General features: G+C 48.4%; 9 protein-coding genes across 9 annotated transcripts; 4 read left to right on the top strand and 5 right to left on the bottom strand.

The window, feature by feature from the left end:
* Positions 1–890: 890 nt before the first annotated feature.
* On the bottom strand, positions 891–2,333 carry F4807DRAFT_462935 (O-methyl transferase B; the record flags this gene model as incomplete). The annotated part of the gene is made up of 5 exons (XM_048001896.1): positions 891–1,252; positions 1,315–1,754; positions 1,824–1,947; positions 2,011–2,137; positions 2,193–2,333. 5 exons carry the CDS (start codon positions 2,331–2,333, stop codon positions 891–893), a joined length of 1,194 nt encoding a protein of 397 aa, XP_047851726.1.
* Positions 2,334–3,147: 814 nt separating this feature from the next.
* On the bottom strand, positions 3,148–4,650 carry F4807DRAFT_462934 (uncharacterized protein; the record flags this gene model as incomplete). Its single annotated transcript, XM_048001895.1, has 6 exons — positions 3,148–3,237; positions 3,317–3,722; positions 3,772–4,163; positions 4,234–4,301; positions 4,355–4,391; positions 4,444–4,650. 6 exons carry the CDS (start codon positions 4,648–4,650, stop codon positions 3,148–3,150), a joined length of 1,200 nt encoding a protein of 399 aa, XP_047851725.1.
* Positions 4,651–5,237: 587 nt separating this feature from the next.
* F4807DRAFT_436094 (sterigmatocystin 8-O-methyltransferase) lies at positions 5,238–7,438 on the bottom strand. Its single transcript, XM_047998934.1, has 5 exons — positions 6,841–7,438; positions 6,482–6,760; positions 6,367–6,417; positions 5,792–6,312; positions 5,238–5,729 (listed from the first exon to the last, which is right to left on the bottom strand). The coding sequence occupies exons 1-5, from the start codon at positions 7,081–7,083 to the stop codon at positions 5,558–5,560; spliced, it is 1,266 nt and encodes a 421-aa protein (XP_047851724.1). The 5' UTR covers positions 7,084–7,438; the 3' UTR covers positions 5,238–5,557.
* An 804-nt stretch (positions 7,439–8,242) lies between these two features.
* Positions 8,243–11,004, top strand: F4807DRAFT_469453 (acyl-protein synthetase; the record flags this gene model as incomplete). Its single annotated transcript, XM_048002712.1, has 1 exon — positions 8,243–11,004. One exon carries the CDS (start codon positions 8,243–8,245, stop codon positions 10,988–10,990), a length of 2,748 nt encoding a protein of 915 aa, XP_047851723.1. The 3' UTR covers positions 10,991–11,004.
* Positions 11,005–12,063: 1,059 nt separating this feature from the next.
* F4807DRAFT_436092 (putative quinone oxidoreductase) lies at positions 12,064–13,620 on the top strand. Its single transcript, XM_047998933.1, has one exon. It carries the CDS (start codon positions 12,139–12,141, stop codon positions 13,369–13,371), a length of 1,233 nt encoding a protein of 410 aa, XP_047851722.1. The 5' UTR covers positions 12,064–12,138; the 3' UTR covers positions 13,372–13,620.
* An 874-nt stretch (positions 13,621–14,494) lies between these two features.
* F4807DRAFT_190801 (uncharacterized protein) lies at positions 14,495–16,010 on the top strand. Its single transcript, XM_047993687.1, has 2 exons — positions 14,495–15,325; positions 15,401–16,010. Exons 1-2 carry the CDS (start codon positions 14,818–14,820, stop codon positions 15,970–15,972), a joined length of 1,080 nt encoding a protein of 359 aa, XP_047851721.1. The 5' UTR covers positions 14,495–14,817; the 3' UTR covers positions 15,973–16,010.
* A 1,785-nt stretch (positions 16,011–17,795) lies between these two features.
* Positions 17,796–20,592, top strand: F4807DRAFT_190767 (sulfate permease). Its single transcript, XM_047993686.1, has 5 exons — positions 17,796–18,187; positions 18,246–18,391; positions 18,457–19,009; positions 19,067–19,950; positions 20,004–20,592. Exons 1-5 carry the CDS (start codon positions 17,902–17,904, stop codon positions 20,550–20,552), a joined length of 2,418 nt encoding a protein of 805 aa, XP_047851720.1. The 5' UTR covers positions 17,796–17,901; the 3' UTR covers positions 20,553–20,592.
* Positions 20,593–20,824: 232 nt separating this feature from the next.
* On the bottom strand, positions 20,825–22,852 carry F4807DRAFT_462928 (general substrate transporter; the record flags this gene model as incomplete). Its single annotated transcript, XM_048001894.1, has 7 exons — positions 20,825–21,185; positions 21,244–21,294; positions 21,370–22,096; positions 22,181–22,203; positions 22,262–22,480; positions 22,580–22,701; positions 22,832–22,852. The coding sequence occupies 7 exons, from the start codon at positions 22,850–22,852 to the stop codon at positions 20,825–20,827; spliced, it is 1,524 nt and encodes a 507-aa protein (XP_047851719.1).
* Positions 22,853–23,607: 755 nt separating this feature from the next.
* Positions 23,608–25,862, bottom strand: F4807DRAFT_436076 (vacuolar protein sorting-associated protein). Its single transcript, XM_047998932.1, has one exon. The coding sequence runs from the start codon at positions 25,416–25,418 to the stop codon at positions 23,856–23,858; it is 1,563 nt and encodes a 520-aa protein (XP_047851718.1). The 5' UTR covers positions 25,419–25,862; the 3' UTR covers positions 23,608–23,855.
* Positions 25,863–26,603: the final 741 nt, after the last annotated feature.

The raw sequence follows: 26,603 nt of genomic DNA, 5'->3' as shown, positions 1-26,603 counted from the left end.
CTCACGTATGGGTAGGTTTCTTACACAGGTCGTTTCTGCAAGTTTTCAGTCAAAAAAGCCACCTATTCGAGCATCTTGAAGAGACACTTACCTCCCTACATCATTTTTAATCCTTTCGGTTGGTCCGAACCGGTCAACTGCATGAACATTACGGAGGCTTGCGCTTCAATCGACGTGAGGGGTGAGCGGATCACCATTGGCGCTAGGTAGGGTAGCTTTATTATGCCCGTCATAGCCGATGCGAGTAAGCTTGACGATACCTATATTTATTATGCAACTCAACCAGACAGCAGGTTGGCCTTAACCGCATGAGCCTCTCCGCAACGCCGCAGAAGAATGTGCGGTTTAATTTGCAGAGTATCGATCACGGTGATATACAGGTAACCATATTTATATTGAGGGATACGCGTCATTAACAAGCTTGCAGCTCACATTCCCAATAACTCCAAAATGAGCCCCAAACTCGGTGAACTGCGTATCGTTGGCGGTCTCGAATTTGGTGCAATAGTAGTTTTGGTATTATGTTGTGCAGATTGGTTGGTTTCTCCGGCTGCAACCATTTGCTAGTCTTTTAGCATGTAAGGAAGAATCAAAGTTCGCTTTTGGCGGTTGTTTCTTGGATTTCGTCCGCCGTCGATACAGAGGCGCAGGTCGGGCTGCTTCGCTAGATCAACGACGACCCTGCTACTTGTGTAACGATCTTACGCTCGTCCTTCAATGCATAGGTATGTACCATCCAAATTTTGATCGGGTTCGCCTGGCAAGTTCATGGACGTCAAAATCTAGGTAATGTAACGCTTTCTTCACTAAATGAAATTCTTCTATGGATTGTTTGGCATACTAAGTGAACGACGACCCTTACCCTACGTGAAGTAGGGGTAGTTCGTTCATTATTGAGCCCACGCGGTCTCATTTCCAACCTGAGATTTCGTGCCTCTTGCATGCAGTCTGGCGTCTAGTACGCCTTCGTAAGTAAGTGGATTGTAGATACGTGCCTGAACTAACTCAAGCCCTGCTTCATCAAATGTCTTCCGCCACTCCGCCTCTGTGCGTTCCCTAGCTGCAAAGGCTGAGAGCATAGTCAGGTCGACTGCTGCCGTTACAGCGTCCACTCCTACCTCTGGCAGGATCATCTCATCTACCAAGAGTATGGAGTCGGGTGCCATTACGGCTTTAATGTTTTGAAGGATCTGAGAGACTTTGTGCTGCGGATGATTATGAAGTATTGAGCGCATGTGATAGATCTTGGCACCTGGTAATACAGCATCAGAACCACGATCTTCCTCGGTAAAACAAGAGGGTAGGTTTACTAACCTCTAATCGGCTGTGGTTCGAAAACATCATGCACCATGTTTTCAACGCCCGGAGTTGGCAATGCTTCTGCGATCGCAAATGGCAAATCTTGGAGGATAACTCTTCCCTGCAACTCTGGGTACTTGTCCTTGAACTGGGCACATTGATGACCAATTCCACCGCCAACGTCAACGTAGAGAGCCCTTTCTGGGTGTAGGTTCGTGGCTTCCTCTAAGACTGGGTATACTTTTAGCCATGACTGTTGAGGTTGACTCCGAGTAGCCATGTAGTCGTTGAAATACTTAGCCAATCTCGGTTGGCTATCATACCAGATGAAGGGGCTGAGGGGAGTTTTCCAAGCTTGGTGGAAGGCAGTGTTCGTTTCGTCAACAGGCTCTTTATAGCCAGATCTTTCCAAGAATGACGGGAGTTCCTGGTACTGCATCGACACAGAACCAAAGCTGAGATTAGATCGTGTAAGTCAGGCACCTGCCACGCTATTGGAATTTGGTCTCTTGGGGTTTACTGACTAATGGCAGATACCTGCTTCCGCAGCTTCCCCAGCGAGATTCCTTGTTACTCTGTTAGCGAGATATTGGCCTGCGCTAATCTCATCGATGGCACCAATGGATGATAGGTATCTCAGCAGTCGCCCTGTATGACACTTAGTGCAGGGTTCTGCTTTAGAAAGGTAACGCCTCTTATGAGCTTTAGTACCTATCAACTCTTTTTGGCCACCCGTTTTCCGAGTAGCTTCATCGACGCTCACTGCTTTCGTTGAGCTGGCCATATACTTGAATAGCTCTAGGTTGAAGCCTATCTTAACAGTTGCCGTTTGAAGATGCTTTGAAAGGGGTTAGTCTCTCTCCTGGTGATCATGGTAAAACTCATTTTCTCACCAGGAAGCTATATCGATCCCTGGTATCTTCCGGACTCTCCATTGAGTAAGCTAATTTATGGAGTGATTCCATGATGCGTCGACGTCCAAGCTCATCACTCGTTTCCACCAAGCGCTTGATTTGGGTAACGGCTTCATCCATATTGAATATTTGAGGAGTTGTGCTTGAACAGTATTTGATGTTAAGCTGCTAATTTTAATGACGGACACATCTTTGAAATGAGACTAGGAGGGTTTGGCACATACGAGATCAGGAAGAGATATCTTACGGCGGGCGACACAATGTTGCAGAAATTGATAGATTCTCTCCAGCTACGTTATGGGATGTGGACTGATATCCTGCAGAGCCGTTTAGAGCTTTCAAACTAATGCGACATAACCACAGGACGAATGTGACGTGGAGAAACAGGCCATTCCACTCCTGTGACTTACCTTGCTGACCTAGAATACTTCTCTATGACCGTGATCTTTGGGTCAGCGACCATGCATGCACTCTGAAGTTGAGCCGAAATCTCAGCCTGCATAGAGTGACACAAGGTTGGGTATGATATGATTTGAACGGAACACACCCACTGCTCCCCCATCCTGTACTACCCACGGTAGTTTGGAGCTACCGGTACCCCCGATACTCAATATTACGCAGGCTGGCTCGGGCCCTGGATCCCAGCGGGAGGCCACAAGCAGGCCGCTGCATGCCGGGGTCCCGCTCATATTGCTTTGAGGGGTTGATGAGGCCGACACAAGAAACTCGTATTCGGTTTCACACAGTTGCCCAGATCTGGAAAGGCTGCTAAGAGAGTGGAAGATGTTGTCACCAACACAGCTGTCACAAGATATTATTCGGCCGAAATTGGTAATCATTACATATGCATTCATGCTCTGCCAGGACGTACGATGTACGATATCAACATAACCTATCTGTTTCCCCATGCTAGTAAAGTAGATAGGTACCTCATCTAGCGGATCGCCATCGTTTGGGAATGCTCTCTGATTCGCGAAGTCGTTATAACTGTAGAATAGATGTAATCGACATATCCATTAGAGCACTGCCATAGTGATTGTTAATCCAGAAGATATGTCTCTATCTTATACATATGAATGTGTCTGCCTCAATTCAGAATATACCACGATCCGGTCATTATCCAAACTCCCCTGCGCAGGGTGTCCAACGACAAAGTTGGTGAGATTAATAGCGTCCTCTGAATGTTGCTGGCCGCTAGTCTTCCACGGCGGACCATTCTGCAAATAAATGTTGTGTGGTTCTCCCCGCGAAGTTTCGTGAGCGTTAGAGCTACCTTCGCTTCTTTTAGATGCCTTGATTGAATACTTCCCGGGATGAAATATGGACAGACGGCCACTGCTACGGACCTTAAGATACAGTGGGCGTAGGGTCGGTAAGCAGGCAGATACTATGCCAAATGATGACTCGATTGATGACCAGGTGGCAGCTTCTCCGGACATCCAAGTTGTATCAACGGTCCTCCTGAACTGAACCAAATAGTAAACGCGGATCCAGGATGCGATACAGACCCTGTAGAACTTAGTGTTTCAGCAATGTTGAGTGGTAGAAGGACACTCACAAACAACCTAGCAACATAATACCACAAACACCGACTCTCTTCTTGATAGACAACTCAAGTTTCATGATTTGCGGTATAGGAGTTATAAGGAGTATTAGGTCGATACAGGCATTGATGATGCCTGTTATTAGTAGAAAAAGCAGCTGATCAAAACAGCTGCCTTGGGCGGTGGGATCCGAGAATCGATTCCACAAGTAATCTAGAGGTCTGCAGACTGTGACGTTGCTAATAACGACTGCAAGTATTTGGAGAGCTATAATAGCCACCAATATATTAAGCCAAGTTCGAAAGGGAGTCCTATGGAAGACGAACAGCCGACGGTAGAGTAAGATGATTGATAACTTCGTCACCGATACCGTGAGTGCCCACATGAACGTGTATACGAATCCTAGCTAGACGTGTGTACAGTTTGTATGAGTTGTGGATTCTCGAGTGACAATGAGGTAGAAGATAGGTACTAACCCTGAAGCCATCGGTTACAATTTCCCTTGTGAGACTCCAAACATGATGGCCAGAGCCTGCAGGCCCAACTATTCTCGTCAGCGACTTAAAGCTTAATGTGAAGAATACCTGGGTTTCTTACACAAGACGTTAAGGATAGCGGTAACAATACACAAAACCTTAACATGTGTTAGAATCAGAGTAAGGGAGTCTTCGAGGCAGGGACCATACCAAAGCCACAGAAACGACATAATCATCAGCTTGTAATCGGACGGTGCTGAGTCTTCTTGCCGTCCATCGCAGCACCACTGACAGAATTGCGAAAAAAAGAGTTACAGCAGTAATAATGTCATTTCTGGTTTCGGTCTGCTCCGTCAGGTCTACGCCTGCTGGCGGAGGTCCGAAGGCGGCGATAATAAAGGGGTCCAAATCCGCCATGTCGCGGTCGTTCTTTAGGGTTATTTCTTCCTTTTTCTCTTAGTCCTGAGCTGGGACAGGTGAAATGATTGCTCCAAGGCCTCGTGAACAGCGCTTACTGAGGCTACCAGGTGCATATATGTCTTTTCCTGTCGTCCTAAGGTAGATATAGCTTGCATTTGAACTTGGAACTGGTCTGACTAAGAGAATTTTGAGGATCTCAGCCTACCTTAAGGTGAGACGCTGTTGGTTAGATTCTTGTATCCTATGCTACACTCCATATTCGTGGCGAGCGCACACCAGTCCAATCATCTATGCACTATCCTCCAACACTCTCCCCGAACGCCGACCTAACCGTTAAAATAGTCCATACAATTCTGGCACATGCAGGTATGACACCACCTTCTCAACTGTCTGAGGCGGGTACTTAATGCTAGCATAAACTGCTACATTGGGGATCATCTATCAGAATAGAGTGGCGTAGCTGTGCCTCGTACAACCATGGAGTTACATCAAGTACAATCCTACCAGTAATGGGAAATGTAGGGCATTTCTGCGTGTATACATGTAGAATGATACACCACTGAATGAATAATATGACTCTTGGATCCAGCTAACGGAACTGACTGGTGCATACTAGTTGAGCGAACCTCAGCTCTCAGGAGACTACCTAGGTACCCTATATGGAAACTTCAGTACTAGACTCTTTTGCATGGCTACTGTACATCTTAGTACTTCATGCGAGCTCTGTGTAAGCATGTCACTGTTTAGCTCCCTGAGAACCGTGAATAAATCGCAAATCCGATTCCAATATTCAACCTTAGTAGTTCATTTCGTGACTACCTACACACACAAATACAATGAAATTTTTCGAGCACACAGGCCATAATAACTCAAATCCACTCCGTACAGGCTCTAGCTGATTTGGCTAATGCTTCCCATCGGACCAAACAAATTCGATGATTGAGAGTGCAGAGTCCTTGGCTCCAGACACTCGCTGGAACACGAACCTTGGGTCTGCCTCTGAAAGTAAAGCTTTCCATTCATCGAGGCTTCGCTCGTACGAATTGAAGGATGCACCCATGCTGATGTCGAACGACCTTTATATCAAATCTATGTTAGCAGATCAAAAATAGAGTACGAACATGCTAAGGTCACGAACCTCAAGTCTTGTTCTCTCCAATGTGCGATTTCTCCAGGCTCTGGCATGCATGATTCGTTGAGAATAATCTTTGCTCCTGGTTTCAAGGCAGGTATGAGAGCCTTGATAATCATGATGGAGTACTTGTCAGACCAGTTGTGGAAAATCCATCGGAAGAAGTAGACATCTGCTTGGACAGTCTGGGGCGCAAACAAGTCGTAGGCCATGAATTCGAATCTGCCTTCGAGTTCTTCTGGGACTTTAATACCTTCAAACATTTCATTCATGTCTTGAACGATGACAGACAGGTTCGGGAAGCGTCTGGCTAGTTCCATACTGTGGTGGCCCGCACCACCCCCGACGTCGATCATTTGAACTTGGCCTAATGACTTCCAATCATAATTGTTGAAGATATGAGAGGTATCGTATTCCGTCATCATGGTGTAAGCTATCATCGTGTTTGCGAACCGAGAGGCTCGCTCGGGGTTTTTCTCAAGGACCTGGTATATACTGTCCTCCGTATTGTTTGCTAGAGAGAATCCCTATTACGATAGTTAATAGTCTATCATCTGTACTTGAGAAGATAAGGGTATTACCGTATGGTTCGGTTCAGGAGATCCAGGCCACTTTTGAAATGCGTCAACCATCTGAAGACAGAGATTAGCTTTCCCCATGTCATGTCTTAGACGCCCAATGGTAGTTTCGATATACCTTTGTAGCAGCTGGCCACATTTCCTCGGTTCCAGCCCGGCACCAATCATTAGCTACAGGATTGGTAAGAACCTTGGATACCTTCGTGTGGGCTACCACACCCGGCTCTGGCTCTCGGAAGACTCGCAACGTCATTGCGTGCCTCAGAAGTCGACGCACTGCGCGCTCGTCCAGGCCGGTTTGCTCGGCAATTTTGGCAAATGTAGTTTGCCCACCAATTGGTACCAATGAGGCAATCTTGAGACGGGAAATTGCCTGCAAAGACACGCAATTGTTATGCTTAATCTTCGTTAGCTGCGTGGTATCTCACTTTCAGGTAATAGAGTTCTTTTCTTCAACCAGCAAGAAGGTAGCTTTACCGCGCCATTTCTGTAGATTATCTCCAAAGGACCTAGAAGCAAAGCTTGTAGCTCGGCAGCGCAGTCAATGATCACATCCCTCATATCGACTGTATCTCTGGGAAGCGACTGAGGAGCATCCTCGTCCAGAGATGGAGATTGAAATCCTTGCGCGGATAATGTCTCTTCTAATTTCGTCACAGACTCGCGGATCAAGGCCGCAAGCTGCGAGAGACGCGAAGCAGATGATGGATTGGAAGACATAATGGGAGGAGGATCAAGAATATGTCCGAATACTCAGACAAAACAAGGCTAATACGATGGTGAAGCAGGAATTGTGATACTACAATGTAGATTGGAAGCGTCCATTGACTACTTTCGTAACGAGATGGAGCTCGATATAAAAGCCGCTGCTCATTGACAAGGGAGGAGAAGGGAGGAGAAGGGAGGGAGAGAACCAGGGAGGTGCAGGGACCTCAACGTGATAGGTAGGTACCTAGGTAGCCAATATGTGAGCGTGCGCATGTTACCATACCTTGTGTCGATGTAGGGAGGAAATCACTGCAACTGCGTGAAGGTGGCCACACACTTTGGTATGAAGCGGTGTGGCTATGATAATTGTGCATAAGACGGCGGAGGGGAATTAGATAGATGCAGGCAGGCTTTGTCCTCTAAACTACCAACCAACTGTAGTACAAAGTTCCTTGAATCTAATTGGCTAGGTTATTCTACGCATATGTACCATAATAAGTGATTGACGAGCCTTAATCGATGTTGAATTGGTCACCTTTATTAGTTGGAGTTTTGCATCTGCAGTTACCTACCTCCTAGGTAGTTGGTAGTTTAGAAGATGTAACAGCTTTCCGGAATACAACATTAATATTATACGCAGGATTTTCCTATGTCTATTGAGCGCTTTGATGCACACATAGCTGTGGTATCAGCACCCGTGAGGCTGGTTTCATTGAAATAGGGGTGTATCTAACAAAGATACGATAGACAACCCTAGGTGAGGGTTAACACTCCGAAGCACCGAGACTATGCTATTGACCGTCCGTTAGAATACACTGTAGACCAAATCAAGTACGTGGTAGTCAAATACTCAAGTAAGTCGCACACGAAGTTGTATTGTGAGTCTGATAGCGAGCTATTATTATTCACTTATTTCTCAGTATCCAATATTTCTAAGTGAATTGATATATCATCATCCATTGTGCTTCAAACCAGAGCAGCACTATTCTTAGTGAAGAATATGGCATCATTATCTTTTCACTTCCTCCTTTTTCCTGTGTCCTTGATATCTATGTTATGGAATAAGGCCAAACTCTTTAGATCCTCCCGCGGTAGAGCAAAACTAGCGTCAGTTGATCCACGTTGGGAATGTCTTCAACATGTCTTGAGAGACCACGCAGGATCAGGATCTATGAAGTTGTATCCCCTTGGTAACCATACAGACCCTATGGTCATCTCTTACAAGGACCTCTACACCCAGGCCCAGAGCAACAGTATCAAGATTCGTCGCATCTCAGGCTTCGAGGAACATCGCCCGATTTTACTCTATTTCGACACTCATGAGAATAACATCATCTGGTTCTGGTCTGTTCTTCTCGCCAATGGTATCCCAGTGATATCGGCTCCATTCGGTAATGCGGATAATCGTCATGACCACATAGTCAAACTGTCTATGCTTCTAGAGCACCCAATATGTATTACCACAGACGATTTACTGAGTCTTTTCGGCACAGGCCATGGGATGGACTTACAGACAGTGGACTCACTGCTGAAGTTAGATATTTCCTCAGAAAATCCAATGTGTGTTCCTAGATATAACAGCGGCTCAGCCACAGCTACATTGATGTTAACGTCTGGGAGCACCGGGATGCCAAAAGCTGTGCGGCTTTCTCATAAACAAATATTGGCAGCAGTCGCTGGGAAAGCTTCTGTACGCCAGTTACCGAGAAAGCGGCCCTTCTTTAATTGGATAGGACTCGATCACGTTGCAAGCTTGGTAGAAATTCACATTCAGTCTCTGTGGCTTGGTGTCGACCAAATTCACGCTCACGCTGCGGACGTCGTCTCATCACCCAAGACATTCCTTTCTCTTCTTCATCGCCACCGGGTCTCGCAAACCTTTGCGCCAAATTTCTTCTTGGCCAAACTTGTCACTACTATGCAACCCGAGGAGAGCGATGAGGATTGGGACTTTTCGAATCTCGCTTGGCTTGCGTCTGGGGGTGAAGATAATGATGTTGACACCTGCGTTGCAGCATCGGCTTTGCTTCAAAGATACGGCGCTCCTCGGAACGTTATTACGGCAGGTTTCGGAATGACAGAGACTTGTGCAGGTGCAATCTTCAACCTCAATTGCCCTGATTACGATGTCAAACTTGGCCGAAGTGTGGCATCTCTCGGCATGTGTATGAACGGTATAGAAATGCGGGTCACAGTTCCTGGTAGAGGTTTACAACTCGCTTCACCCAATGAAGCCGGCAACCTTGAGGTCCGGGGCAACGTTGTTTTCGATGGTTATTATCGCAATCCAAAGGCCACAGCAGAAGCATTCACTTCCGATGGCTGGTTTCGCACTGGTGACCAAGCTATGATTGATAATCAGGGGTATCTAAGCCTCATTGGTCGCGTTAAAGACATCATCAATATCAATGGTGCCAAATTTGCTATGTCTAACGTCCAAACGGCGCTCGCGCAAGCTCTGAACCATCGTATCACACGCTTTGTTACCTTCCCATCTAGAGCTGCTCACACTGAACAAGTCACGGTTGCCTATATTCCCAGAGACTGGCAAATGAGTGACGAGGAAATCATGAAAATCGAAGAAGTAGCTTCGGAAGTGTGCCAGCTTCAAGTTGGGGCTAGTCCACTTGTTTTTGCTCTTCGGGAAGAGTCTGCAGAGCTATTACCGACATCTACCTTGGGAAAGATCTCGCGAGCTAAGATGAGAATTCTCTACGAGTCAGGCGTGTTTTCCAAGGATGTCGAATTGCATCTCAAGCGAGTGAAAGAACTCAAGCAGGGAAGGCATAAAGCGGTCAATAGAGATATGAACGACACAGAAGCTCTCTTCGTTAGTGCTCTCGTAGAGATCTATGCTGGAGACCCCGCGGACATCGGTGTAAACACATCTATTTTCGAGCTTGGCTTCTCCTCCATTGATGTCATCCGACTCAAAAACCGTATTGACGGCGAGTTGGGAATCAAAGTACCGGTGACTACACTTATGAGACATCCCACTCCTGCAGCAATAGCCAACGCCCTAGGGTCAGACTGCCATAGCAGGACGATGGGCGATGCGTTGAGCGCCACCTACGATCCGGTCGTCGTGTTCCATGCCGGCGGTAGCAAAACACCATTGTGGCTTGTGCACCCAGGAATTGGTGAGGTGCTTGTATTTGTAGGACTTGCCCAACACATAGCCAGCGACGATAGACCAGTTTATGCCCTGCGTGCCAGGGGCTTTGAACCGGGCCACGCTCGGTTCAAATCCATTGAAGAGGCTGTCGATACCTATATCGCAGCCATTCGACAACGACAACCACAAGGTCCTTACGCGTTAGCGGGATACAGTTACGGTACTATGCTTGCTTTCGAGATAACTAAAAAGCTTGAAGCCGCTGATGGGGCGGGCATCGTACAATTCTTTGGTAGTTTCAATCTGCCGCCGCATATAAAGACGCGCATGAGACAGCTGCATTGGAATGCCTGCCTTTTACATTTGATTTACTTCTTAGGATTGACAACTGAAGCAGAAGCTGAAAGAATTGGCGAAAGCGACTTTGAAAAAATGAGCCGGGACCAAGCTTTGACGTACATCCTCGAGTTGTCGGACCCGGACCGTATGGCAGAGCTTGGTCTACATAGGTACAGTTTGACTCGCTGGACTAACGTGGCATATGACTTACCACATATGGCTACCAACTATGAGCCCGAGGGGAAGGTAGAAGCTATGGATGTTTTCTATGCTACGCCTTTGAAAGCTGCAGCACCAAATCGAGAAGTCTGGCTGAAGGACCATCTCATTAAGTGGCGAGACTTTTGCAACACAAAACCACGGTTCCATGAGGTCGATGGAGCTCATTATACTATGATTGGACCAGATCATGTTGCCACCTTTTGGGCCATATTGCGGTCTGCTTTGGATGCGAGAGGTGTCTAAACACTCAAAGTGACGACCAAAGCTATGATTAGCACTCCTCTTTTCACTTTCCAAGTCGTATTGCTACAGTAATGAGATATGTTATTCAACATCTACAGTTTCATGTGGCATATAGTGAGCGAGTAATCAGTTCGAATAATCTGGAAACTATATAACACTTCCCATTGGTCATCACTAACCCCTATGACTATCGTTAGATATATCGTCTCTGTAACGTTATGACCTCGGTAAGAGCGAAACGCTTTCGTGAATTTATCTTAATTGATACAATAGCTGTGAAGATGTACGTGAGTTGTGTAGTCGAGGTGGCCGAAAATGAAGCTCCTGGATCTATGCCGCTAACTCACCTTTGACTCAGGTTAAAGCAGCAGCAGCTCAGGGGAACTTGCAGGGGGTGCATATTTCTATTTTGATACGATTTGCGGGTAATAAAGAACCAGTAGCAGATAGGTTATGTCAAATATACAATTGAAGTCGAACATCGTCGAAATTTTTATTTTAATCGGTTTTCGTGATATTTCTCCGGTGATACGACTGGTTTCCAGGAGACGACTCCATCGGAGAAAGGTCAAGGGATCCGATCACATATAGCGGTCCTTCACCTTATAATGATGCGGGAAACCCATACAATCCCGACACGAGGGGGAGATTATGAAAATATATCCTCGTCAAATACTTAGACATTCTATTCATTTTAAAAGAATATTATAAGAGAAGTAGGATGGCTAATTTACTGTAAGCAAACTAATTCTGGTGATACTCCTGTGTAGTTGGGATTATCAACTACTAGAACACTCTGTATCATCTTCCTGGGAAACTTGATTGTAGCAACTTAAAGGACCTCCAATCCAAGTCTAGTTCAAAGTACTTGGATATATCTATCAGCACACTTAAAAAGTCATGGGCACATTACCTGCAAACCGCCAACTTAACGTAAGTCGGACAAAACTACATTATATCCTACCCTGCATGAACTAATCTCCGTTGTAATTAAGGGTAAGTCCGTTTATTCTTATCTCCATTAGCTCGCCATACTTGATACGCGGATTCGATGGATGGTGGTGATGTCAAAATCGTCAACATATCGGAGAAATTTCTAATATATCCGAATATCGCCGGCTATGTGACAGCCACTTCTCACAGTATATATGATCTTCAAGAAGCCTAGAAACATCCAGATATCTCATAGCTTCACTATTCGTATCAATTTCATCAAAAATATCCCGATATCTTTCCAACCCCTTATCTCAAAGTTCACTATGGCGTCCGACCTCCCCCCTACGCACCGCGCTCTCGTCCTCGAGACCATGGAAGACGGCTTCCACGTCCAGACCGTCCCAACTCCGCAACCCGGGCTCGGCAACGCGATCATCCGCATCGCCGCGGGCGGCATAATCTCCTACCACCGCGAAGTCTACAACGGCGGACGCAGCTACAACTTCCCGAAGCCCATCGTCGGCGGCGTCAGCGCCATCGGCCGTATCGCCGCCCTCGGCCCGGACTCGACCGCGCTCGAGCTAGGGCAGCTCGTCTTCGTCGACTGCATGATCCGCTCGCGCGACGACCCGGACGACCAGTTCCTGAGCGCCATCCACGAGGGCATGACCCCCGGCAGCCGCAAGCTGATCCGCGACGTGTGGCGCGACGGCACCTGGGCCGAGTACGCCAAGTTTCCGCTCGAGAACTGCTTCGCGCTCGACGAGGAAAGGCTGTGCAGGGGTTTGGGATACAAGATCCCGGATTTGTTGTATATGTGCCATTTACTCGTTGCGTATGGTGGATTTAGGGATATTAGGCTCGAGCCTGGGGAGACGGTTATTGTGGCTCCGGCGACGGGAGGGTATGGCGGCGCGGGCGTGATGACGGCTGTTGCTATGGGGGCGAGGGTTATCGCTGTGGGGAGGAATGAGAAGGAGTTGGTGAGGTTGAAGGAACTGGTTCAGAAAGGCTCGCCTCATAACGCCGGCATCGAAACAGTGAGGTTGACTGGAGATGAGGTGGCGGATGCGAGTGCGATGAAGGCTTTTGGGCCTGTTGACGCAGTTCTGGATTTTTCGCCGCCGCACGCGGCGAAGTCGTCACATCTCAAGAACGCTATATTGGCTTTACGCAGAGGCGGGCGCGCTAGCTTGATGGGCTGGAATGAAGCTGTCGCTGTCTCGGCTCCCTACATCATAAGTAGGAACATCACGATGAAAGGGAAGTTGATGTATGAAAGAGAAGACATCCTACACTTCATCAAGATGTTGGAAAGGGGCTTGTTTCCCCGGGGCAAGAATTTTGTCGATACGAAGGTCTTCAAGCTGGAGGATTGGAAAGAAGCCCTCGACGTGGGAGCAGACCACACCGGTATTGGAAAATTCGTGGCTTTCACCCCCTGAGCTCGTTTAGGGGTATCGAAATATTGCTCTTCAAGAGCACCTAGGTAGTGGATAGAAACTGCTTTGCCAAATCACGAATAGACAATCTCCCCTTATTTTTCATAGGAACAATTAAATCCGGTGTACAAATGGTTTATCTTCACTGAGAGGTGTGATGCCGTTGTATGACTTCAGGTGATACAAGGGTTAGGGTTGGGGTTGGGTTTTCTCCGATCAGAACAGGGGCTCAACAAAATGCGCGTATCTTCCCAATAAAAGCCGTCTCCCAAGCACGAAAGCACGAATAAGTGAGAGATGAGTACTAGGAGTAGTATTCGGTGTGATATCGTTACGTAGGTAGTATTAATATACGGTGAACGGCGGTTAGGTGAAAGCCAACCTCGTACCACAGGTAAGGCGCCAATCGCCGTTAAGGGGGAGTTATTGTCATATAATCAATACATTAAGGTACAATAAATAAATCACCGTGATACATTGAACCATGCACTTAAGCCATATACTGCCAAAACCTAACTGGCTTGGACTTTCGGGTAGGCGATGCCTAAGTAGATTCGAGGTACCGTACGCTATCTACCCCAAGCCATGTGCTTGCTGGCAAGATGATGACGGTGCCGAGACTTACCATCTAGCATTGGCACGACGTATATCTCTTGGCGCTATCAAGTATCATTTGTCTACAAGACGTTACTGCATTCGCGTTGCTCCCAAGTCGACGATCCGTGGAAATGTGTTGCGAGCTCAGCGATTCCCCTGGCACTATTGGATCCAGAACTTGAAGCCATATCATAACAGTAAAACCAGTAAAACATAAAGATTCGGTCTATTCGCTTCGTATAGAATAATCGACGGAAGACTTGAAAATCGTTCTTTGTTGTCTATTCCCATGGGAGCTGAATATCAAAAGACGTGGCAGTAGGGCAAACCCTACGTCAAATGAAGTGACCAGACACGTAGCCCGCAATTTATGCAGGGCCTATCATAAAATCACATATCCTATGCGGATCGACGGTGATCTGCCAAGTTCTAAAAATACGACGCAGCGGGACCAACCTTATCTCAACGACCAAGCGATTTCGGTGTCATGTGCTGTGACGACCGTGGTTTATTGGGTCTCCACGCTCTTAAATGGATGTCTTCTATCGATTGGTAGCGGTATCGCCGTGAAAGGTCCCATATATGGGGTATATGGCAGCGATAATAGCCTTTATAATTATTGGGCGGCCCAAAATGTAGCCAGTGATGCTTGGATAGGCGTCACTGTGCCAGATACCCCTATGTATGCGCCAACGCCACTCCTTTTAAACCTGTCACCAAAGCAAACCCTCATATATCTCCTGAGGTTGAAGCGTTTCAAAACAAGAGAATTCTATCAAAAATTAGTACAAGAAACATGATTACCATTGTATTCCTATCTATACACATACTGAACGAAAACCTACCGCCATCATGAAGCTCTCGCAAAGCCAACTTCTCGCCGCCAGTCTCTGGCTTCCTTTCGCTCTCGGGGCCATCCGAACTGATCTTCAACGAAGAAACGTCGAAGTTGCAGAGATTGATAAGAACGCCCACATCGATCACGAAAACCAGGAGATCGTGTTTAAAGAGGGCGCTGATTTCGAGGACGTCTTCCGATGCACCAGAAGTAGTGGGAAGCGCCTTACATTCACCGCGGATAACGCTATCGCGGCTTGCTGCCTCCCAGGCCAGAGACTGCTTGGAAGCCTGGACACCGCATTCGACTGCTGTGCCCCAGGCCACAGCTTAACTGGGGCGGATAGAACTGGTTACAGGTGTTGTCCAAATGGGCAGTTCTTCGACGGCATCAGGTGTGGCGGGGTCTGCAAGAATGGAAGGACCATGGTTGACGGGCAGTGCGTCTGCCCGCCAGGAACAACATCAACCGTCGACGGCAGTTGCAAAGCGCTAACAGGGTGTGACTCGGGAATCACCACCGGTATGTTTATCTCGCTACATAACTACCTATATCTTGACTTGCACCCACGGGGACTAACAATACCTACTATAGGAGCATGCTACCTCTTCAAGATGGAAAACGGGCACACCTTCGGCTACGACAGCGGGCAGCTCTACTACAGCGCAGCGGACCACTCGAACCAACACCGGCCGGGCAAGTTCAAGCTGTGCAAGAACGAGCGGTGCACGGCGGGCAGCAGCGTGGACCCGCACGACCCGATCCGGATCAAGGACGTGCAGGGGACGATCACGCAAAGCTCGGAGACGCAGGGCAACCGGTGGCTCAACGGGGCGTCGGCGGGGAACCACGTGGGGCGGACGTCGCGGTACGAGGACGCGGGGCTGTTCACCATCACGAAGTGGTCGTGCGGCATGTACTGCCTCGGCGGCTTCGAGGACGGCGTCAGCTACGCGTGCCCGAGCGAGACGCCGTCCATCACGTTCACCCAGGACCGGCAGGCTTGTACTCCTGTCGAGATCGTCGAGGTCCCCTGCGACGTCCACTCCGTCGAGAACAATTGCATGTGGGAGAAGACGCCGGGGTCTTGCGGCCCCGGGACGAGCGGGAGCTGTCATTGCCCTAAGGGCTGGGGGCTACCGAGGCACGAGTATCTGGCCGTGCAGTGAGTGAGTGAGTGAGATACGATAGGGTGAGGTGATATGAGATGATTGCTGGAATTTGGAGTTTATTCGGGGAATGGGTTTAAGTTGTCGTCATTGAGATTTTTTTAGGTACTGATAAAATGTATTGTCCATTTATTCCGCCGGAATATATTAATTGTATCACTGCCGGTTGCGTTCGAGGAGGGCTCTTTGGCCTTATATCACCTATAATTATGTTATATGGACTGAGAGATGAGAGCTCGAGATTTAAGTAATGTGATGATTTAAGCGTCTGACAAGTGCCCCTTAGTAGACCAACCCCTTAATCAACGGCTTTAGGTATACTATCGTAAGAAATTTAGCCCTCATTCAAGATACGTGCTATATAAACAATTACCTGGGAAATATATTTTCTTGTCGTTGATTTCATAACCCCTTTTTCTAGCGAGACTGTATCCGTTCACTCCCATGGCGCTTCCCTTCACTTTTGCTTCTTCTAGTATACCGATGTCACTTAACGTCTATATTATCATAGATTATGGGACCCACACCGAACCATAAGGTCGGGTATAAGGTTGTGTTATTACTTCAGTGCAGGTGGCTAGGAAGTTATTGCCCAAGTTAATATTGGTAACCATAATATAATAGTTGACCGAATCTATCTGATTACGGCTGAGACCACAATAGGAAAACGTAACTCCTTAAACGATCTAGGCCCTGTTGCGAGAGCTCGGTGAGCTAGTTTCTTGGGGTGGCTCTCGGCAGGGGTGAACATCTCCGTGGAATTAGTATCGAAAGGGTCTTTAAGAAGTAACTGGGCTAGTGCTTGGTGGACTGATGTGCATATAGGGTGACCTGGTCGCGCGATTCCTTGGAAACTCTTCGCCAAGATGTCCTGAAGAAGTAGTACGCTGTAAACAACTCTAAACCATAAGAAATATGGGGAAATTTAAGAGGCGTTGCAGGTATTATTTACCTCATAGTTGTGAGATTCCCCAGGTTTGGGTGTCGGTGGAGAAGCCAGCTTCGTGATAATCTCCATCCTTTTGTTCATCTATACCCCACGCATGATGGCATTAGGTAATGTTAGCTTCATAGGGATGAATGATAATAGAGGTATCGAAAAGAACTAAGATCTGGAACCAAACAGCCGGGAAAGTTGGGTGTTACCACTATGCAGTGTACCTTCTGCATCGACGCTTAGAAGACAATAAACACGTCTCTATTGGCCAGGGACTGGATCGAAGCTGAGAGCTAGCTCAGAGCTGATAATATAAGGTAGATGGCGCAATGAAACTAAAGGTGACATAAGTGTAGTGAGGGCTGTGAGGGTAACATGGTACAGGTCTTGGTTAAGACTACCCCTGTAGGAAGGAGGCTCACATCATCGGAGGCCCACTATTCGTCATCTGCAAGGGCTACCGTTCGTCCATCACGAAGGCCAAGGGCAGGCGAGAGCAGGAAAGAGACAGGAAAGAGCAGACAAGTCCAGGTAAATTCATGTAAGTTCTGGTATCGATAATAGCTGATAGTAGCTCGAGCTCTGCAACAGGAAATAAATCCTTCATTGCACAATGCTTTCGCGTCGTAGCGCCATCTAATCCCATCCACCCCAGCCCACCCCTTCCAGCCCTTCCAGCTCCCCGTCTTCATTCTTATTAAATACGCCCGCATTATGCAGTCATATTTGACCAGACCTGACCCATCCAAGCCGACGATACATTCCCGGTGGGCACGCTGATAAGAGCTTGCCTTAACCTCACCTATCTCATGAAGACAATTTAGGTCTATCACAGGCCGCACGTGCGATATATCAACCCAATTCCGCTGTTGATTTATCTGGAAGGGAGTGTCTCAGTAGAGACACTGCGATAAGCTCCAGGGGTTCGCCCCAATAGCTTTTTGGGTTACCTCCTTGGTCACGTCGGATTAGGTAGTTCGCGGAACTGAATCATGTCGTCCACTCGGGTCAAGATTGGCCACGGTCTTGCCTGGTTCTTCAATTTGAACCTCGATCCCTACGGCCAACGCGAAGCTGAGCTTGACGACTCTAGAAATGCGTCTCAATCTCACCCTGACGTCGAGCCTTATGACGAAAAGAATCCTACTGCCGCTGACTGGATCCGAAGTATCACGCCGACACCCCGAGATATCTTCCAATACTTCTACCGCTTATTCCCGTTCCTCCATTGGATCACTAGATATAATCTGACATGGTTTATCGGCGATTTGATTGCCGGTACGCACGGAGCCCAAGCCCTCGCCGCACCTCCAAAGCTAACGTTTCTTGTATTCAGGCGTCACTGTCGGAGCTGTAGTCGTGCCCCAGGGCATGGCTTACGCCCTATTGGCTGAGCTTGAGCCTCAATATGGACTCTACTCTTCCTTTATGGGTGTACTTCTCTATTGGTTCTTCGCTACCTCGAAGGATATCACGATAGGGGTACGTCGTTCATATGGATTTTTCAATAAAAGCTTCAAATTTGCACGAGGCTAACCCCTGAGAAGCCTGTTGCGGTTATGTCGACTATTACTGGCGGGATTGTCAACAAAGCAGAAACAGCTATACCCGATGTTCCCGGACATGTCGTGGCTTCTTCCCTTGCCGTAATTGTTGGCGCCATTGTGTGCTTCCTCGGCTTGGCTAGACTTGGTTGGATTGTTGACCTTATCCCTCTGCCTTCGATTGCTGCTTTCATGACCGGATCTGGCATTAATATCGCCGTCGGACAGGTCCCTACTATGATGGGGATGAACACAAAAAAGAAGAGGTTCTCAACGCGAGACGCCACGTACTTGGTTATCATTAATACCTTGAAGAACCTCAAGTATACCACGATTGATGCGGCTATGGGACTCACAGCTTTGCTTATGCTATACATTATTAGAGAAACTTGCACGTACTTGGCTAAGAAGTATCCTCACCGAGAGAAAACCCTCTTCTTCGTCAATACCCTTCGAACAGCATTCGTCATATTGCTTTACACCGCCATCAGCGCCGGTGTCAACTTACATCGCCGGACTAACCCTCTTTTCAGCGTCCTTGGCGAGGTTCCGCGTGGTAAGAATGAATTTTAAGCTGAATATTACCATGGTACCTAGAACTAACCAAGCCTAGGGTTCCAACATGCCGGCGTGCCTGATCTCGACCCAGAAATCCTTTCCTTCTTTGCCTCTGAGCTTCCCGCGGCTGTTATTGTTGTTCTAATCGAGCACATATCTATTTCGAAATCGTTTGGCCGTGTTAACAACTACGTTATCGATCCATCTCAAGAATTGGTTGCCATAGGTGTTAGCAATCTCCTGGGACCTTTCCTTGGGGCGTACCCAGCTACCGGTTCATTCTCTCGCACTGCCATTAAAGCAAAGTCCGGCGTTCGCACACCATTTGCAGGTGTAATTACAGCAATTGTGGTACTTCTCGCTCTGTATGCATTAACAGCTGTCTTCTGGTATATCCCTCAGGCTTCCCTCGCTGCTGTCATTATTCACGCCGTTTTGGATGTCGTATCTCCGCCAAACGTAGTATACCAATTTTGGAGGATTTCACCCCTGGAAGTAATTATCTTCTTCGCTGGAGTTTTAGTGACCATCTTTGACACTATTGAGGACGGAATCTACACGACTGTATGCGTATCATTTGCTGTTTTCATTTTCCGCGTTTTCCAGGCGAAGGGGCGCTTCCTCGGTATTGCTAAGGTCCGCACAGTCGGGGATCTCAGGTCTAGCAGACGTACTAGCGAAAGCTCCAATGACCAGAAGATTACCTCAATTGTTGGCGAAGGCGAAATTTCAAGCGAACGCAACTTATTTATTCCAATCAATCACGAAGATAATTCGAACCCTCGAGTACCCGTCGAACATCCTTATCCCGGAGTGTTCATCTACCAATTCTCAGAACTGTTCAACTATCCGAATGCGACTCGTTTCTTGGACGGGCTGACAGCGGGAATCTTTAAACAAACACGGAGAACCGATCCCGAATCTCTTGGAAAACTAGGTGTAAGTTTTCGAAGAAATAATACTTTTGACTTCGTTTACTTATGTCGATTTAGGATCGTCCTTGGAATGACCCTGGTCCACGAAAGGGCCAGGTGGTTGTTGATGACACGGAAGAGCGACCTACTCTTAGAGCAATCATTTTAGATTGCTCTGCCGTGAATAACGTTGACGTAACTTCTGTCCAAGCGTTGATAGATGTACGTAACCAGTTGGATAGGTACGCTCAACCCGACACGGTCGAGTGGCATTTCGCCAACGTCAGGAACCCCTGGACCCGCCGGGCTCTCACAGCTGCTGGCTTCGGGTTCTTGCCGCCTAAGAGGGATACTGAGAGCGGATACCATTGGAAATCGATATTCAGTGTTGCTGATTTGGCAGACGCTGCCTCGCCCCTCTCGAGTGAAAAAGCGTTTGGAGGAAAGCGCGCGAGCGGCGACGAGGAAATTGGCGCAAAGCCGAGCTCTACCAACGAAACGGAGGGTACCATTCGTCAAGTACCACTTTACGGCCTGAATCGGCCATTTTTCCATGCTGATGTGCTAGAAGCTCTTGATGCCGTGTTGGAGAACGTTGAGCATCGACCTTCTCTTTTCAAGACTTAGACACTTGTCAACATCATTACAGAAGTATTATATAATCTATAAAACCATATACCCCAGCGACGGTGTGTCCGTTTTGAGATTTAGCCTTGCCATATGTACCCTCTATATCACGTGGATTAGAGATATGAAAGTGAAGCTCCGATAACATCCATCGTGTACCTTACGAGAGTTTGGGGGCACCTTCTAAATATCATCTGAGCTATATTTTTGTTTTATGATAATCATTTCAAGCTTTCTTCCGCAAATTGGCTTTAGTTTATATATCGACTTCATTAGATCTCGATCTCTTCTTTCTTCGCCTCCAAATCGCCCTTTCCAACGGAGGCTGCTGCGGCGGCAGCACGGTAATGTGCGGAATTCTTTCCCACAACAATCCATGGGGCATCTTTGGAAAATATGACGGTGCTCATTTGCTCGAGCGGCACGCGCTTGGTTTCTGGTAGGACGAGGTAGAAGAACAAGGCGTTGGTGGCATTGCATACGGCGAATACAACAAAATAGCGCCATCCGACAGCCTCTACAGCGATGCTGGTTACCTGTCCGATAAGCGTGTTGAAGGCGAAGGATATCATAGTTGACATAGATACACCCTTGGATCGAGTGTGAGTGTCGAAGATTTCGGCGGGGATGATCCTGTGGATGTTAGTTAGTGTATGGCTAAGCAGACGAGGGTAAGAAATAGGGGGCTTACCATGAAAGCGGACCACACGCGAATGAGAAGGAAATATTGTAAAGCCAAGTTCTAGAAAGAGGACCCGTCAGTTAACCCATAACTCTTGTATAGATCATCATCCACAAAGACGATAGATCCACTTACACGATGATGAACCCCCACCCAGCCGTGCTCCCGGAATTCGTCACGGGAGGAAACTTAGCCAGCAAAACGGTCGCGATTATGAACATAACGCAGTTCACCAAATTTCCCACGATAATCGTGGGCCGCCGGCCGAACTTGTCGATCAGCGCCATGCAGAAGGCCTGGGCGATGAGAGCCAGGATGCTGTTGATGGCCTGGTACTTGAGCGCGTCGTCGGCGGAGATGCCGATCTGCGCGAAGATGGTGACGGAGAAGTACTGGATGGCGGAGACGCCGGTCATCTGGGTGGCGGCCTGGATGGAGCAGGCGAGGAAGAGGCGGCGGAAGGCGGACGGGTTGGTGAAGAGCTCGAGGTACGACTTGGCCTCGTGGGCGTGCTCGAAGGAGACGGTCTCCTGGATGGACGCGTACTCGGCGCGGACCCAGGGGTCGTCGACGTCGCCGTTGGAGTGCAGCTTGGCCAGCGTGCGCAGCCCCTCCTCGGCGCGGTCGTGGTCGACGAGCCAGCGCGGCGACTCCGGGAACAGCAGGATCAGCGCGGCGAGCACGACCGCGGGCAGGTTCTGGATCCCCAGCGGCAGGCGCCACTGCGCGCTGTCGCTGAAGTTCCGGAAGCAGCCCCAGGTTATCCAGCCCGCGAGGAAGGCGCCGATGCCCAGCATGAACTGCTGCAGGCCCGTCACCCGGCCCCGGATGGACGGGTGCGCGATCTCGGATTGGTAGACGGCTGGAGAGGGGGGGATGGGGGGTTAGCAATGTCGTGTGATAATGATATCTTGGCCAGGCTCGTTTAGTTGGCTGGGAAACTCACTATAGTCGTAGTTAGCTTCTTCGCTTATCTTTTGATTATGAGGGGCTGGGTGAAGGGTGGAGAGTAAAGGGGACGGCTTACCGGATAATCATAGTCAAGAACCCGACGCCCAAGCCGGCGATTGAGCGGCCAGCGTACAGGTAATTCAGGTGCTGGGCACCGGTCTGAATGCCGCCGCCGAGAAGAAAGACGATGGCGCCGAGCATGATGGTTAGTCGTCGGCCGAGGTAATCGCCGGCCGGACCGGCGAACATGGCGCCGAAGAAGGCGCCGCCTGTGAAGAGGGATACTACGGCTCCGCTGTTTTGTGGTTTTGTCGTTAGTACAGCACGCTCAACAAAAAAGGGGCGAGGGGGGTTATAAGTGACTGGGTAGGTAATTAACAGAGAAGAGACTCACTTCTGAGCCGCATTCGCGTTGAATAGCTCGGCGTACGATGTGCTCCCGACCACGCCGGCGATGACGCCCAGATCGTAGCCGAAAAGCACCGAGCCCATCGAGGCGAAGACGCCAACGAGGAACTGTTCGAGGTGAAGGTTAGCTCATTGTCAATACTGCCTAGCCGCCATGATAACAAAGAGAGTTCATCGAAACAACCGAACACTCCAGTTATTTCATGACAGTTAAGAGTTCAATGCAGTATACACATACCTGGTAAGTATGAGGCTTCATCTTTGCTCAGTGTATTCGCTCAATTTCAGTTTCAATCCCTCACACATACGCGATTAAAAGGTGAGGTGAACTCGGTGAGCTCGCTCGACGTCGCAACACGCCATCTTATACCTCTGGCACCGTACCATCCCCGTTCCCCACCCATACATACGATCCATACTTACCCAAACCCAGCACATTGGAGAATCCTCGTCCACGCATGCTTTCTTCGCGGAGCATACTTACTCGATACGACCAAGGCCACGCACAGTCTTCGGACCCCGAACCCATGGTTACGAAGGGGGTAACGTCGTACCCATCTGTTCCTGCGCGATTGCTAGGCTACTATGTATTAGGGCGCGGGTTTGAGTGGAGGGAATAAATATCCGGGTTGGCGAAGCTTTAGCGAAAGGGTACCGGGCGCGGTTTAGCCCTGTGGGCGTTCTAACACGCGCTCCAATCAGCGCCCGGCGCATGTTGGTGCCATGGGGTAAAAGATTCGGGGTAAGAATCCGGGGTCGTAGGATGCGGAGATATCTCCCCATTACCTAGGGTACATTGTCCCCATTTCGTCTGGTTTCCTCCGCAGAAACCGCTGAGGCGCTCGTATCGTATCATTAAGATATATGAGTGCAGTCCGAGATGATGCCACCGTATACTAGTAGCTGAAGCTAAGGCTAGTATAGGCGATTATCCATTGGATATATGAACAGAGCTGAAAGCGACTAAATTAGTGGTCTACCTACTTTAGCCTTACCTACCTAGCCCAGCCAATGACCAAATCACTAATTCTACGAATCGGAGTACTCCGCAAGATGTAACCTAGATAGATAAATATTTCGATATTCAATTTTTCATACGGCATAGATTTCATACATATATAAAAAAACATAACGGTCGAAAGCAAGCCCAACTACCGCTGAGGTATCTAAAATCCCGTTGGAACAAAGTCCTAAACGCCGCCGTTCTATGGTATTGGTATATATATATCGGTAATGCCGTGCCCTCCCATGTCTTTATTCCTTTATGAATGCCAGCTCCCTTTCTTGCCCTCTGCTATGCTGTGTATGATCCGGCACCTCCACGTCTGGCAGACCTTTTCCCTGCCGAGGTTCTTGAACTTGGGCCCTTGCGGTCCCGTCACGTAGTGGTACTGGCCGAATAATCGCCATTGCCGCACGTCGTCTAGGCCGTACAGCTTGTCTCCCCAGGTCCCCTTGTAGTGAAACCAGCTCGTGGGTTCGTCCGGGTTCTCTTTAGCAGGCTCCAGGCCTTCGTCGTCTTTAGTCGCGGCATAATCGTACCAATAGCCCCTCAGATTCTTCGAAGGATCCCAGAGAGGACCTCGGTCCGTAACGTCTTTGAGCATCCCGAAAGGCAGCACGTATGGGTGGTTTCCAGGCGTTGCGTACATCGCGTGCGATCCCACGGCGCTGTAAATAACTGGTCTTTGTATTTGTGTTTCGTTCCCACGCTTCTCTACGGCATGCCAAGCATACGCCTGACCGCCTTCGTGCTCGCTGAAGAAGACGGCGCGAGGAACACCCGACTCGAATCGAATCATGCAATGCTCCCAATCGCCAACATGATTTCCGTAGCGAGTGCCCAGGACCGTCTGTCCGAGGTTATAGGCGTAGAAGAAAAACCAGAAGGCATCGATAATGCCAGATCCCTTGTCTACCAGAACAAGGGTGGCTGGCGCACGCGAGTATCCGGACTCATCGGGTTTATTTAGTCTGTTTAATTTGTCTTGCGCTTCTTGAGACAAGAGTCTCTGTTGCTCTTGCTGACGAGATTTAAGGTCTCGGGAGCGTTTTGCGAAGCCTATCGGTTTCGGCATGCCACCGGGCAGCTTGCGGGGGTCCGAGATTCGATGTAAGGGATGATCCCGGTCCACCTCATACCACGTCGTATCTTCACCAGACCGCCTGTCGGGCTCCGAATCGTCTGGCCCTTCGACCTCGTCATCCTCGTCACTAAAAGCGGCGGGTATGTTGTTCTTGCTATGAAGCCATTCGGGGCGAGATTCAACATCGTCCTTGCTGTTGAGATGTACAAAACCTAACTTAGAGCTTAGTTCGTTTAAATTCGATAGTCCTATAGGTTGCGACTCGTTGTTAAATTGCTGCCATTTGTCTTCACCGAGATCCGGCATTACATGTTTCATATGGTCGGCAATATCGGAGGGCCAGAAGAACTCCTTGGAGTAGAGGTGAACCAGCGGAGCATAGTTCAATACGTAGTCCGGAATGCCCCTCAGTTTGTTATCTTTATGCCCTCCTTTGGATATGACCGATAATTCCTCGTCCAAGACCTGTCTCAGTTCAAGCCTCAGTTCGTGGCCATCGTCCTCATGTTTCGGCTTCTCCGGAGGATCTCTCCTAACGTGCAATAGGCCGCAAAGACTGAACCAACGGCAAGCTTGACGATCTAACCAATGCGGCGAAGTATTAATCCATGCCTGGTCGGCTTCCCGCTTTTCCTTGCTGGGCGGGACGGGGTTGAGGGCTTGAGGTAAGAATGTGGCAAGGAAGACGACGACACCGACGACGACGGCGACGATGGTCCAGCGACGGAAATTGTACATCGAGAGGATAGTATGTTACCGATGCGCATAGCACGTCGGCGAAAAAGGATGGCGGTGGAGATATGTTTCTAGGTTTACAGCGAGATCATAGAGACGGTTTATTTGAAAGAGCGATATGACCGGATATGGCGCACAGGTATTCCGAAAAGACCGTGGGAAGTTTGAATGAAGGTGGGCTGTTAGAATAGAAGGAGAGGCTCAGAATGCTAATAAGAAGAAGGAAATGCCATCAATTGATCCTCCACATACTAAGACAACTTATGAGTCCAGCTGCTGCGCCCAGTTTGTGAGGATGTCAAGGAAGAAAAGATGCGTAAGAGGGTTAGCAGCTGCTATGTAAAGATTGTCATGTACGGTCTATGTAAGTAGGTGGGGGCTGAGTTGCGATTTTGATCCTTGGAGCCTTGGAAATGTTGGGTCTAGCTCGAAACGTTAAACGCTTACGGGTGCCGACCGCTGTTAACAGGAACCTAGTTCACCATCAAGGTTTGTATGAGGAAGGATGTACAGCCGATCATCCCTTTCTATTTTTGGTCCGCTCTTCCGGTACTGTCTTCCTTCGTGGTTGCCTTGTACCCCTTGAACCCCTGCATCGACCACACTGACCAGATATGCCGATAAGGAAATGATTAGCCACTTTGGCCACATTGCGCCACTCAGCTCCCGGAAATTCCCACATTTTTAGACAATTGGTCAGTCTCGACTTTGTTTCGATCTTTTGACACATCACGCGGAAGTAACTTCGATACTTTTTAGCCACTTATATAAATCGAATCCAGGCCTTTGTTTGACCCTGTAGTGACCCTACTACTCTTACTACAACACATCGTTGCGTCCGATACCGTTCCAACATTCAGACGTGAGCCGGCAAATAGCCCACGTGTATATCTTTCTTGGTATAACTTGCTTGGGCATGACTTTGGGAATATCGGTAATGTGGACTTCGATCTCAGACATTTCCCTAACTATCTAAACGGAATACTACATCCCCTTTTAGCCTGAGACATACAGCATCACATCACAGGATGATAAAAGCCCACGGGGCCTGTTGACTGATGACCAGCCGCAGTTCTGTGCGTGTAACCTAATAGTCTTCTTGAGACCTCTTTATCAAATTTCTCTCAAAGGGATTATAAAGAAATTCAGATGATAATCATATTCAAGACGTTGAGGTAACCATTGATC

The sequence above is a fragment of the Annulohypoxylon truncatum genome (assembly GCF_022578515.1).
Source record: "Annulohypoxylon truncatum strain CBS 140777 unplaced genomic scaffold F4807scaffold_29, whole genome shotgun sequence".
Classification (NCBI taxonomy): Eukaryota; Fungi; Ascomycota; class Sordariomycetes; order Xylariales; family Hypoxylaceae; genus Annulohypoxylon; species Annulohypoxylon truncatum.
This window is presented reverse-complemented; position numbering and strand designations above follow the sequence as displayed.